The sequence below is a fragment of the Priceomyces carsonii genome, assembly GCF_900007245.1.
Source record: "Priceomyces carsonii strain CBS4050 genome assembly, scaffold: Debaryomyces_carsonii_scaffold_1, whole genome shotgun sequence".
Classification (NCBI taxonomy): Eukaryota; Fungi; Ascomycota; class Pichiomycetes; order Serinales; family Debaryomycetaceae; genus Priceomyces; species Priceomyces carsonii.
In genome coordinates this window covers 2,322,514-2,334,938 of record NW_026946674.1, presented here as the reverse complement: position 1 = coordinate 2,334,938, position 12,425 = coordinate 2,322,514, and the positions used below count along the sequence as shown (strand labels likewise).

Sequence of the window (12,425 nt, the reverse complement as noted above, 5' to 3'; positions counted from 1 at the left end):
TAAACACTTAAATTAGACCTGCATGGTAACAAAAAATTCACAGCTTTGCACACTTTTTGCATCCACAAAAGAACTAAGTCTTCAGCAAGGGAGGGAAAGCATGAGTAGAGATCTAAACCAACGAAAGTATATAGTCTACAAATGAACAATATTTTAGATGAGCTTTCGTTGCCCCAGTGCTCGGATTTCACATGTGTATCAGATTGCGAAAGCAGTTCCGATGAAAGTTTGACGAACGAAGCGGAAGAGCCGTCAATTTTATCGACCTATACTAGTGATAGTTCCAAAATGAATTATACTTATGACAAAGAGGAAATGAAAGATTTATTCAAGAACCTTTCCAGGCTCTTCTCCGCAAATAAATACTATGAAATCTTAACTTTAATTCCGAGCTTGCATCACTACGTCAAGTTATCAAATCCCGTTTGTATTATAATAGCGTCTACTTTGTTTGCACTTGGAAGAGGTAAGGCAGCCTTAAGGGAGATTGCATTGGTTATAGAGAAAGAAAATGACCCAGAGGAGAAGGAGAGATATATTCAATACTTAATAGACATATTCAAGCAATTAGGTATGGGACAGAGGGCAGTAGCTTGCTTTAACGAGCTTATCGCAATTAAAAAGACTGAAATTATGATAAGCTATGATGATGTTGAAAAATCGTGTTCATTGAACGAACAAGTGAAGTTATATGAAAGAGCTTTGCTGGAGTCAAAGAATGACGATAAAAAGTATGTATAATTATATTACGCGCGAGTGCAAAATGGATGCCTAACTAACGAAATTATAGCAGCTTGTATTTAAAAATGGAGAGTCTTCCAATTCATGAGCAGGCTCAAAATTACTTAAAAGCTAGTGGTAACTTGCATTTCTTTTCATTAGGAAGAATATGCATTCAGATTAAGAGCACCATCGATGAAGCCATAGTTATCTTGAAAGCATTTCTGACTCAGAAAAAAAAGAAAATATCTCAAGATCCCCTAAAACTAATATTCGATGCCCTAATGCTCCTTGGGCCGCGTTACTTATATCTTGATTTGCTCAATTATACTGATTCAATAATTGAGCACATCAAGAAGAATACAGCGCTTCAGGCGGCCGATGATAAAGATCCTCTAAGTGTTTTATCTGAAATACGAAAAGGTGAGAAAAACTCTTCCGAATCATCATACGAAAAATATGGAGAAGTAGTAAAACACAAATTTATATTTGCCTATCTCAATCTTCTTCAAGAAGATTACAATAATGCAGTCGTAAAATATGAATGGATTCTTCAGTTTATTGATCAATTACCTGAATGCTTTCGATCATGTATTTCTAAAAACTCTTTTTTGTCTCATGTCACTAAAAGTGTCGTTACAGTATTGTTAAACCGGTGCTTTCTTTTTGGCGATATTGATTGCGATAAAGAGAAACTGAGTGAAATGTTTTCTCAGCTCCTAGAAAGTACCACTTTGAGTACCAGATCTGAATATCTATGCGGAAGGTTGGCTTCTTATTTCGTTTCTTTTGGTCAATTGTACCAGAGAGCTGCTATCAAACAAGCTGCAAAAATTACAATTGAATGCGAAGATCCATTAAAAACGGTAACCGCGATAAGACTAGAGACAACTAATACAGAGGAAATGGTTCGAAAATATATTATCGCCAGTGCTAATAAAGCCCACGATGATCCTACTGTTATCTCATTATATGACATGATCATCTGGGGTTTATTATGCCACGGAGGAATTCACTTGAAGACTTTATGGTTCTTCATATTTATAAGGCATTATTTTCATGTCGAATTTGATTTCGGTGCATTGCATACATCGCCCTCTCATGGCTGTACCGAGTTGCTAGAAGAAGAGATATTTAATAGATATTCCAATGGGTGGGAACTAGTTGAAAAGATATTCGACCTTAGATTCATGCTTACAAGAGAAGAACAAGAAAGTATTTGGGATCCCAGTAACGGAAATCTATTCTTAGCACCTCAAATATTCGATGCTGGGGCTAAGCTACTCTTGATGGATCTGTTTTACGACGAAAATTTGCGTAGTTCATCATCAAACTTCGTATTCGTGTCGGAATTTCAAGTCAAGCACAAGTTAAGAAGTCATATCAAGCTTCAAGGTAGAAGCATAACCCAGCAGTTAGAAGTAAGCAGAGATTTAATATCTTTTTGGTGCTCAGCATATGAAGAATGCCATGGCTTAATACCGTCTGCCGTTAGGGATTTTCTCATGGAGTAGATCCTACAAAATAGAAATTGATACTCAGTACTGTGTATAATATTTAAGTGTACTTAAACTGTTCTATGTAGTACCGTGAAACAGATTTCTAGAGGTTCTTTTGATATCCAAGAGCAAATTTGCTTCAAGCATTACAATGAGCGATGGAGAAAGAGATACGACAGAGATATTTGAGCATCTTGATACCGGCTTAGTAGAATTATTTATGAGAAATCAACAGGCGGAGTTGTTCGCAAATGTACCCGTCAATGAACACAATCGAAGGTTAGATCAATTAAACCGCTTGTTGTCAGAGAGAAGATTACGAGAACATAGCAACAATCACTTTATTGAAATTAGGCATGGCTATGGAGGACTCCCATTTCCCTTTATACGATGGGACTCTTTGCTTAGAGATTATAATCCTACGACTATGGCACGTAGACTTGGATCATTTGCAAGATGGATTTGGACGAATCTCTCGTTTTGGATAGCCTTTCTGTTCTATTTTCTCTTTATCGTGAACAGAACTATAAGGACAATTATACGCATAGGATCAATGGTCACATTTTCGAATAACTGGGTGAGAGATATTCATACGTACCTATTTGGAAATACAGTACTACTTGAAACATATCGTGATCTTTTTTCTCATAACTTTGACATATTTTACTTCTTAGACGGAGAAAGTGCTCAGAATGAATCTAATCTTAAAATTTTTTATAATGTGTTTTTAAATTGGCTAGCTGCTAACTTGTCTATTGATGGTATGCATTCCACAGACGAAGGGTACATATTTTCCATAAATGATGATACCTTAATTTTTAGATTTTCCAAAGTATTTCAGGTTTATTTTGGTCTGCATTTCAACAAAACTACGATTAAGTTGATTACGATATCGGCTTATTTATTTTATATTGCCTATGGAATAATGATATTCAGCTGTTTTACTTTAATGTTTAACTACAATGTTGCTAGGAGAGTAGTTCCTGCTTGGGAATTCTTCCAGCGTTTTTCAATGCTAGTAAACAGAGCTGTTAAGTCCGTGGCATGAATAATAATGGATTTGTAATATCAGTACTATATTTTCGATGCTTTTTCATTGATGCTGATTTATCATTAGTTAAAGATCTGGTCTTCCTTCGTATCTATGAAAGCCATGACTCCCGACCCGATAATTTTTATTACAAAGAGTGCCATTGAATGAAGATAAGGCGCTAATCATCTTCTTCCATATCATTATTGAGATCATCTCCATCAGCATCCGATTCATCGTCATAATCACCTGCTTCTACGCTCATTAAAATCTCAGACTCCTCATCGTTCAAATATTTTCTGGCTATTCTAGAAACTTTACCCAGCTCCTTTGCAACTTCTCTTGCTCTGAGCTGCAAAGACTTAATCAGTTGTCTGAAGGTATTTCTGATCGATTTATTGGAAAGAACATCCAACATCTTTAAAGTTCCGCTAGCACCTCCAACTACAAGATTTCCAGCAACCTCAATATCACCTGCAAAAGATGACGACAAAACATTTCCAACACCAAGATCACGCGACAAAACCATAGAAGGACCTCCAGCTTGCGATTGGTCGGGACATTTCCATAATTTCACAACTTTGTCATTCATAGCAGAGGTAACGACTAAACCAGGAATATTTAAATTGATGTCAAGCGATGATATTCCAGAATCATGAGCGTGTAATGTCCATAATGGTCTCTCTTCGTTTCTCACATCAAAGCAATAAACATTTCCATTATCAGTTCCAGCATAAAACATTTCAGACGAAGATCCCCATCTAACGTTTTCGACCTCTTCTCCAGGTGATACTTTATACTTTTTAGACATTGCGAGCTCATCGGCAATTCTTACATCAGTCAATGCACTATAGCCGTCATAACCACCTGTAAGAATAAGAGACTCCTCCTCCAGATGCCATTGTGAAGATGATACCACTTTGCTCTCGTGGATAGATTTTAAAGATCTCACAGCAATCCCATTGTTTAGATCCCAAAGTTTCAAAGTCTTGTCTGCTGATGTAGAAGCTAAAATCGATCTTTGTAGCTTATTGTGAGCTATCGATAAGACTGCATCGGTGTGATGACTAGTAACATGTTGCAGCTTCTTTTTCTTCTTCTTACTTTTTGACAGCGATCCAAGCGGATTTCCCTGGGGTTCTCCCAATATCAAATCTGGAAAAGCTTTATCTACATAATCTAAATTCCAGATCTCAATTTGTGGATCAAATGTACCTACTGCAGCGAAATTACCAATATTATTGGCATCACCTTCCGAACCAGGGCGAAAGTTGATCCACTCAACACATAATGGGAAAGCTGGAAGCATAATGTCATGATGGATATAGAGATTTGAATCACGAACGTACCCTTTGGCAATATCGTCGTCAATATCATCATCGTTCGAACCTTTAGGAGCACCCGCACCATCATCATAAACATACACGTCTAGATAGGATATGTCGTCTTCAGTTCTTGTTGCTAATACGAGATTATCAGAAGGATAAATCTGAGATTCTTGCTTTTCTTCTTGTACATCCGTTTCTGTCGGTAAGCTCAAGTATGGATCACTTTCCTCTCCTTCTTGATGGTATTTAGCGTCAGTGGAAGACAATCCAGGAAACATAGATACAGCTACACCTTCAGCTTTGTCATCTTCGTCATAGTTCTCGAGGTCATATTCCTTTAAATCATCATCTATTTCTATTTGTGCCTTTATTTTATTATCCTCAGTCTGCTTTTTTTCAGCGACATTTAGTTCTTCTTCAGCATCATTTAATTCTAAGTTGGCCATCTGAGAGATTCTTTCCATTTCAGCATCGTCAAGTTCATATTTCTCAGGGAATTCTGATGCATAACCTCTAGGTACCCAACAGCTAGAGGAAATCATTTTGTTGGATCTGAATTTTCTTTACAGTCCCTTACTCTTCGATGAGAGATGAGGTTGCACATTTTAATTTTTTTTTTCATTAATATTGGCCTGTATATATGTTTTTTGAAAGTCGTATTCTACTGCATTTATATAATGATAGGTCAAAAGACTATTGATGACTGATGCCTAAACAATAAAGAGCCATTTCGATTTAAAATAAAAAGCTTATTAGTATATAGTAAGAAAGTCTATTGTAAAACAACGCCAATCCCACTACCCTTTCCATCGGTTACCTCCTTTGTCTTTGAATCGATTCCACCATGAATAGGAAAGGTCCTATAGTTAAATAAGTAATAGTTCAAGAAACCATCTCCCATTCCAAATTTGCAATTCTTTATGAATAGAGGATTGTCTTGTGAAGTCGTACAATTGAAAACATCGACGTCAAATTGTTTTGATGAGATTAATGCATCATTTATCAAAGATGTCAACCTTTTTACGTAGTTTTCAGTGTCTGCAGAATCCGTAGCATAATAAAATAGGTAAGCAATTCCTAACTCTTTGTGTTTTTCATTCTCTAGTACGGTGAATGGCAACAAATAGAATGAGAAAAAGTCTGATATTTTTCCTTGGTCATTCTCCACCACATACGTCTTAACAACAGACGAGGCTGGACCGTTTGGAGTACCTCCTAGTAAGCAGTGCGCGAGTTCCTCCTTACTGAAAACTTGGATCAACTCAAACCTCTGCTGGTATTTGCTGAAAAGCTCATGGACTTGATCCACGTCGGAATATTTCATTGGACGTAAGCCTTTGGTTTTTGTAGTGTTTGGTAGAGCATAGAAAGCCATCATTCCTTCCTTTGTTTGATTAGCTGGAAGATGTGAGAATCCCACTTCAAGTAATTTGATCCAATTGATAGGACGATGGGTATACCGACAGACGGAAGCAGGTGATGGTAAAACAGCACCAGCAGTATACAAGGCTTGCCAAATATCCTGCTTATTCACCCTTCTCGTGATTTCTTTAATTAAAACAGGAGCCAACCTTTTAGTTCTTAATTTCTTATGTACATTTAAAAAATTAATTTCGACACTTTTGATAGATTTGTTAGATTGAGTTAACTTGAGTGTGACTGGAACTGCAGAAATAAAGCCAACAAGAACTCTAGAATCCTTAACTCTCACACCGAGATGCCACTCTTTTCTCCAACCTGGTGGCTTAAGTGCCCATTGAAAGAATTCGTGTGAGTATTTGAACCTGAATGTGGCATCCAGGTCTTCGACGTAGTTTTCATATAATAGCTGGTAAACCTCGTCAAGCTGCTTATCGTCATCCAAGTCTATTGTATCCCACTCAAACCCACTCAAAAGTGGAAGTGGAGTATCAGGAATTTCATCTGGAGTCTTTTGGACGTCTATAGGCCCTTCTGATTCAATTTGCTCATCAAAGCTAGGCACTGGTTGAGTCTTCCAGAATTTGTAATCTTTCATCTGCTTCCTTTCGGAATCGGTCAACGGCTCGCCTAACGAAATGAGCTTTAAAAGCTCTTCTATGGTCTTCGAGGTTGGCTTCTTCTCACCATCGGACATTTTGGTTGGCTGCCTTACTTTATGATTGGTTTCTCATAAATTTTTCAAATGATTGTGATATATTCGAGCTCCTCGATTCAAAGCGAGCACAACTGACCAAACTTCACAATAGCTCCCACAGATAAGATATGGTATTGAAGAACTCTAAATGGGACAAAAAGGCAAAATATAAATACTTGAAGAAACATGGCCTTTTGAATCAACTGGCTCCTCAAGACACACTGGTCAAACAAAAGTGGTCTTCTAAACGACGAAATACCAGTAACAGGATCGGGTCGTTTGCCCTTCAGGACAGTGACCAGGAAATCGATAGCGAATGGGATTCAGAAGACGAAGCACTTTTGACGTCCTTTTATCCTGGCTTTAAGGAAGACGAGCTTTCACTCGAACAAAAGAAAAAGCTAAAAAACCAGATATTAAAAGAATTAGTAGAGCGGGAAGTAGACGAGAATGATGAGACTAGCTTAACCAACGAAGCTGATGGTGCTGAATCTGTTGAAGGTATTTACTTAGGAAAGGAACCTAAGGAACAAGATCTCATAAATAATGGGAAAGAAACTCAGCTAGGTGATTATATACTTAAAGATAACATATCAAAGCCACGGTATAGGCGAAAAATGTTAAAGAATAAAATGACTGATAACTTTTTGGAAGAGTATGGAATTGAAAGCTACGACAAAACCCTTAGTAAAAACTTTAATTATGATGATATTCATAAAAAGAAGCTACGTCAGCGAGCTTTAGACCTGATACCCACAAACGAACTTATTGGTTTTAAAGTTGGGGAATCATCACTTGATGATCTGATTCTCCAACTCGAAAAAGTCGAACCACGCTCTATGACTCCAGAAGAAAGGGAAGTTGAGAAAAGAAGACTTCAATTGGCAAATGAACAAAAGCTTTTTAGTCAAATTAAAAAGAAGTTTGGATCATTAGAATGGAAAACTAATCCAAAGGTCCTAAATCTTGATACGATTGATAGTAATGATGAAAAGCAGCTTGCCAATTTGAATTCCAGGATAAGTCGCACTGTTAATAAGGTTCCATCTAAAGAGGATGAGAGTGATTTCGATGGGGATCTCTCGGAGTTGTTGGAAGGTGATAATTTGTCATGGAAAAAGCTCGATACTGAAAGCAACAAACAAAAGGCTTTTGACATCGACGAGATGTTGTCAACCTTGAGTATGATCCAGAAAGACACTTCTGCATCTCTGAGAGTAACACCAAATCCAGAGGATCCTACGCCAGCTTCTGATGATCAAGGCTTTCTAGATGATCTATTAGGTTAAACCTTGTACTGCATATATACATTTTAGCATTTGCAATAGAATAATACATACAGATTAATGTTTTATATATTGAACTTCTAAGTAGTCTTATAGAGACAGACAATGAATGGGGGTACTTCAGTAATTGAGAAAAACTACAATGTAGAAGAATTACTGAGACAGAAAGGAGAAAAAAAGGATTATGTGAGTGACAGAGATCATGAGGCCATTAGCCTCTTCGAGAAAGCTGTAGATAGGGAGTCTCATGGATTAATGTCAGATGCAGTCGAATTCTATAGAAGAGCATACAAAATTAATGAGCAGGTTGATTTATTATATAGAACGCAGAAGCTTCCACATGCGGTTAAAAGGTTACAGGAAGAAGGTGGAAAGAATATTACCAAGAAAGTTGATGAGGAAAAAGTGAAAGCTATCGACGTTGACAAACTACTCCAAAGCTTTGCCTATGCAGAGGTGACGGCACCCGATGAAAACTCCATAGATCCTCAAGATTCTTTAGTCATTAAATTCGCCAACTTGGGATCGAATTCACAGGAAAAGGATCTTACAGTAACAGAAATTTCGCCACTAATGAGTTTGCCCTCTGAAGTTTGGAACAAAATTCTTGAACACTTGATAGTAATGGAGCCTGATTCATGGTTTAACTTCTCAATAACATGCAAGAGAAATGCATATTTGGGATTTGGCTCTTCCCAGTTGTGGCAAAAGTTATGTTACTTGGTATATCCAAATCAAATCTATTATGAGAACCTTGTTTGCATGCAGAATAGGACACCTTCGGAGCCCCTAATCAATAGCGATAGTCTTCCTGTTCCATTGGATCAACTTGTGGTCCTTTCACAATATAAAAATTCATGGAAATACATGTTGCGTCATCGTCCCTTTATAAAATTCGGTGGATGCTACATAAGCGTAGTAAATTATTACAGCGAAGGTGGGAAAACCGAGTTTTCTGATAGTTGGTCTAATCCTGTCAGAACAATAACTTATTACAGATATTTAAGATTTTACCCCGACGGCACATGTGTTAAAGTTTTATCTTCCTTGGAACCAAATAAGGTTGTGCCGTATCTTCTGAAACTTAATACACTGAGAAGCTTACAGCATCTAGACTCAACAGACTTAGAGAATGGAAATAATTCAAGCCACATCAAAGAGAGCCACAAGATATACCATGGAAGGTGGTGCTTAACGACTCTGGGCGAAGTCCATATAGAAATTAACGAGGGATCTGTGCCATACTATGACTTTTATTACCGTTTTGAGATAAAGTCTCTAGGAGGAATATTTATCCATAGTAAACTAACATGGATAAAATATTTCGCTATTAGGAAGAAATTACCTGGCGAATCCCATCAAGATGAAAGAGTGGGTGAAGAAATCAACTTTTCACTTAAAAATGAAAAGCCTTTCAAGTTCCTGAAGGTTCGCAGCTATAGAACAGACAACTGAGACTTTATGTGCAATGAAATGAACGTATAGTGATGTTATTCGACTTGTAGTATACGAAGAAGTTAAATTCTTCAAACTTCTGCGTATATGTGAGCATGATGTACTCAGAATTTTTTTTGTGCGCTAAAGAATCTTTCGTTGGAAAATTTGATTCTCCATAGAAGAGCTAGAATCCTAAAAGTAAAGGCAACGTATTTACAGATATAAGATAAATAGAATCAAGATGTCTCGTTTCTTTGCTTCAGGCTATAGTTCAGAGTCTTCTTCGGAAGAGGAAGCGTTAATGAGCACTTCTGAGGAAGAAATACTTTCTTCTTCTGATGACTTATCTACCGACTCTGAGTTTGAGAACGAATTGGACGAATCAAGTGATTCTGACTCTGATGGTGCGCCAAAGGGACCGTCATACTTTTTGAAAAAAAGTGCCGGTGGTCAATCTGACTCAGATTCAGATTTAGATAGCGATGATGAGGGTAGAAAAGTAGTCAAATCAGCCAAAGAAAAATTATTAGACGACATGAAAGAAGTTATAGAGGCGATTAATATTTCGAAGAGAACTAACAAATGGACATCGGCATTAAGTGACTTCGAAAAATTAGGCAGGCTATTGACTAGATCAAGTCAACAGAGATTCGGAACACCTAAATTTTACATTGCATGCTTGGCCGGCTTAGAGGATTACATCAATGAAACTGCTGAAAATGAAAAGTTGGAAAAGTCATTAAATGCTGCAGAAGCCAGAGCATTTAATACTGCTAGGCAAAGAGTTAGAAAGCAAATTAAAGAATATCAAGCTTACTGTGATTCTTATAGGAAAAACCCTGAAGCATTTGAAAGTGATGAACCATTGGAAGCTGTCCAAACTGAGGTATTCCCTGAAGACGACAAGCGAGGTACTGTAAGTGCTCATAAAGTGTTTGGACCTGTGTTTACAATTTTGAAGCAAATCTCTGAAACTCGTGGTAAGAAGAATATTGACAAGCATGAACAAATTCAATCGTTAGAAGATTTATTACGTGATATTTCGAAAACCGGTAGTATTTTTGAGCTTATTTCTACCTATCAAATGTTGTTGTCTGTTAGATTTGATGCATCGTCAAATCAAACTTTTATGCCTGTTGACCAATGGACCAAGAATAAAAATGATTTAAATTCTTTGTTGGATTTACTAGAAGCTAACAAAGACCTGTATCAAGTTTCAGAAATCGGTGAAATAACTGACGAAGTCGATATTGAACCAGCAGCAAATGATGAAGACGTCAAAGTTATTTTCGGGTCGATAACTTCATTGATCGAGAGAATAGATGATGAATTTACCCGTTCGCTTCAAAATAGTGATCCTCATTCTCTTGAGTATATTGAGAGATTGAAGGATGAAGGCTCAATATATGAACTCTTGGTAAGGGGACAATCTTATGTTGAGCTCATTACACCGGAATCAGCTAGAGATGAAACAACTCAAGTTTCAAGAATTGTTTTGAGAAGATTGGAGCATATCTATTACAAACCAAATCAATTAATTGCTGCTAATGAGAAAGAAACTTGGAAAGATCTTAAAGTTGACTCGAAGATAACGCCAAGAAATTCTGATCCTAATACAGTTGTCGAGGAGTTGTGTGATTTCTTATCCAAACAATCAAGCAACATCTATCGGTCCTACGCTTTGTTGTACAATATATATTATCATGCAGTGAATGACGAGTACTCCAAAGCTAGAGAATTGTTTTTGAAGTCGCAAATTTACTATTCTATCCAACATGCCGAATCTCCTTTACAAATTCAGTATAATAGAGCGTTGGTACAATTAGGTTTAAGTGCATTTAGAGCAAGTGCAATTGAAGAGTCACATCAAACTTTGATGGATATTGCAAATTCCCAAAGGACTAAAGAATTGCTTGGTCAAGGTTTTAACACAAAGTACCCTAGTCAAGCAACAGCCGCAGAGAAGCAAAGATTATTACCATTTCATATGCACATCAATTTGGAGTTGCTTGAATGTGTCTATATGACAAGTTCTTTATTAATAGAAATCCCTGCTTTGGCGGCTGCTGCATCAAGCTCATCGAAAGACTCTAGACGTAAAGCATCAGTCAAGTCTTTCAAGAGTAAATTGGAATTTCACGACAGGCAGTATTTCACAGGTCCTCCAGAGAGCATCAAAGATCACATTGTTTATGCATCTAGAGCTTTACAAAAGGGTGATTGGTTGAAGGCTTATGATCTTTTGGCATCTATCAAAATCTGGAAATTATTCCCAAACCATGATCAGTTGTTAGAAATGATGAAAAACCAGTTGCAGGTTGAGGGCTTGAGAACTTACATTTTCACATACAGGCTGGTTTATTCTAAATTATCTGTTTCCAAGTTATCTCAAATCTTTAGTCTTGATTCCGAAAAAGTCGTTTCCGTGTTGCAACGTATGATTGATTCAAACGAAGTTAACGGTACTTTGGATGATGATAAATATCTTAATTTCATTTCTACTGGCCCACAAAGGTCGAGATTGCAAGAATTGGCGATAGTGATGAATGAAAAGGTGGGTTTGTTGGCTGAGAAGAATGAAAAGACTGCTTCTAACGGTCATGGAAGGAAGCAGCCCCAACAGCAACAACAGCAGCAGCAACAACAGAAAGAACAAAAGGAATTTATTCAAGAAGAGAACAATAAGTTTAGATGTGCTAATGTTAACACCAACAATGATGAATTTCAAGCTATGGTTTGATTTTGATCGAGAATTAATTCTCTACTAGCATATGTAAAATACTATTTTATCGCATGCTATAACTCTTCAATACATGGTCAACTAGATTTTTCAAAATGTATATGAAGCAATAATTATATAATGCAATCGATATGTTTATAGGCTTAATGAAAGCTTCTTACGTTCTGGCTCGTGTAACATCACATTCGATAAATATGATAAGAACTTTTTTTTTTTTGACTTTTTTTCTTTTAAAATTTTCTGCTCTGCTCTTCAAAGGTCTTAGTGTC

At 36.9% G+C, this 12,425-nt stretch overlaps 7 protein-coding genes across 7 annotated transcripts; 5 read left to right on the top strand and 2 right to left on the bottom strand.

Annotated features, from left to right (window-relative positions):
* Positions 1 to 141: 141 nt before the first annotated feature.
* Positions 142 to 2,234, top strand: PRCAT00001294001 (uncharacterized protein; the record flags this gene model as incomplete). The annotated part of the gene is made up of 2 exons (XM_062951068.1): positions 142 to 731; positions 791 to 2,234. 2 exons carry the CDS (start codon positions 142 to 144, stop codon positions 2,232 to 2,234), a joined length of 2,034 nt encoding a protein of 677 aa, XP_062808107.1.
* A 136-nt stretch (positions 2,235 to 2,370) lies between these two features.
* PRCAT00001293001 (uncharacterized protein) lies at positions 2,371 to 3,267 on the top strand (the record flags this gene model as incomplete). The annotated part of the gene is made up of 1 exon (XM_062951067.1): positions 2,371 to 3,267. The coding sequence occupies one exon, from the start codon at positions 2,371 to 2,373 to the stop codon at positions 3,265 to 3,267; it is 897 nt and encodes a 298-aa protein (XP_062808106.1).
* Positions 3,268 to 3,430: 163 nt separating this feature from the next.
* On the bottom strand, positions 3,431 to 5,119 carry PWP1 (rRNA-processing protein; the record flags this gene model as incomplete). Its single annotated transcript, XM_062951065.1, has 1 exon — positions 3,431 to 5,119. One exon carries the CDS (start codon positions 5,117 to 5,119, stop codon positions 3,431 to 3,433), a length of 1,689 nt encoding a protein of 562 aa, XP_062808105.1.
* A 230-nt stretch (positions 5,120 to 5,349) lies between these two features.
* NMT1 (glycylpeptide N-tetradecanoyltransferase) lies at positions 5,350 to 6,693 on the bottom strand (the record flags this gene model as incomplete). Its single annotated transcript, XM_062951064.1, has 1 exon — positions 5,350 to 6,693. One exon carries the CDS (start codon positions 6,691 to 6,693, stop codon positions 5,350 to 5,352), a length of 1,344 nt encoding a protein of 447 aa, XP_062808104.1.
* A 128-nt stretch (positions 6,694 to 6,821) lies between these two features.
* PRCAT00001290001 (uncharacterized protein) lies at positions 6,822 to 7,982 on the top strand (the record flags this gene model as incomplete). The annotated part of the gene is made up of 1 exon (XM_062951063.1): positions 6,822 to 7,982. One exon carries the CDS (start codon positions 6,822 to 6,824, stop codon positions 7,980 to 7,982), a length of 1,161 nt encoding a protein of 386 aa, XP_062808103.1.
* Positions 7,983 to 8,084: 102 nt separating this feature from the next.
* On the top strand, positions 8,085 to 9,434 carry PRCAT00001289001 (SCF ubiquitin ligase complex subunit; the record flags this gene model as incomplete). Its single annotated transcript, XM_062951062.1, has 1 exon — positions 8,085 to 9,434. The coding sequence occupies one exon, from the start codon at positions 8,085 to 8,087 to the stop codon at positions 9,432 to 9,434; it is 1,350 nt and encodes a 449-aa protein (XP_062808102.1).
* A 223-nt stretch (positions 9,435 to 9,657) lies between these two features.
* Positions 9,658 to 12,156, top strand: NIP1 (translation initiation factor eIF3 subunit c; the record flags this gene model as incomplete). The annotated part of the gene is made up of 1 exon (XM_062951061.1): positions 9,658 to 12,156. One exon carries the CDS (start codon positions 9,658 to 9,660, stop codon positions 12,154 to 12,156), a length of 2,499 nt encoding a protein of 832 aa, XP_062808101.1.
* Between the last annotated feature and the right edge of the window lie 269 nt (positions 12,157 to 12,425).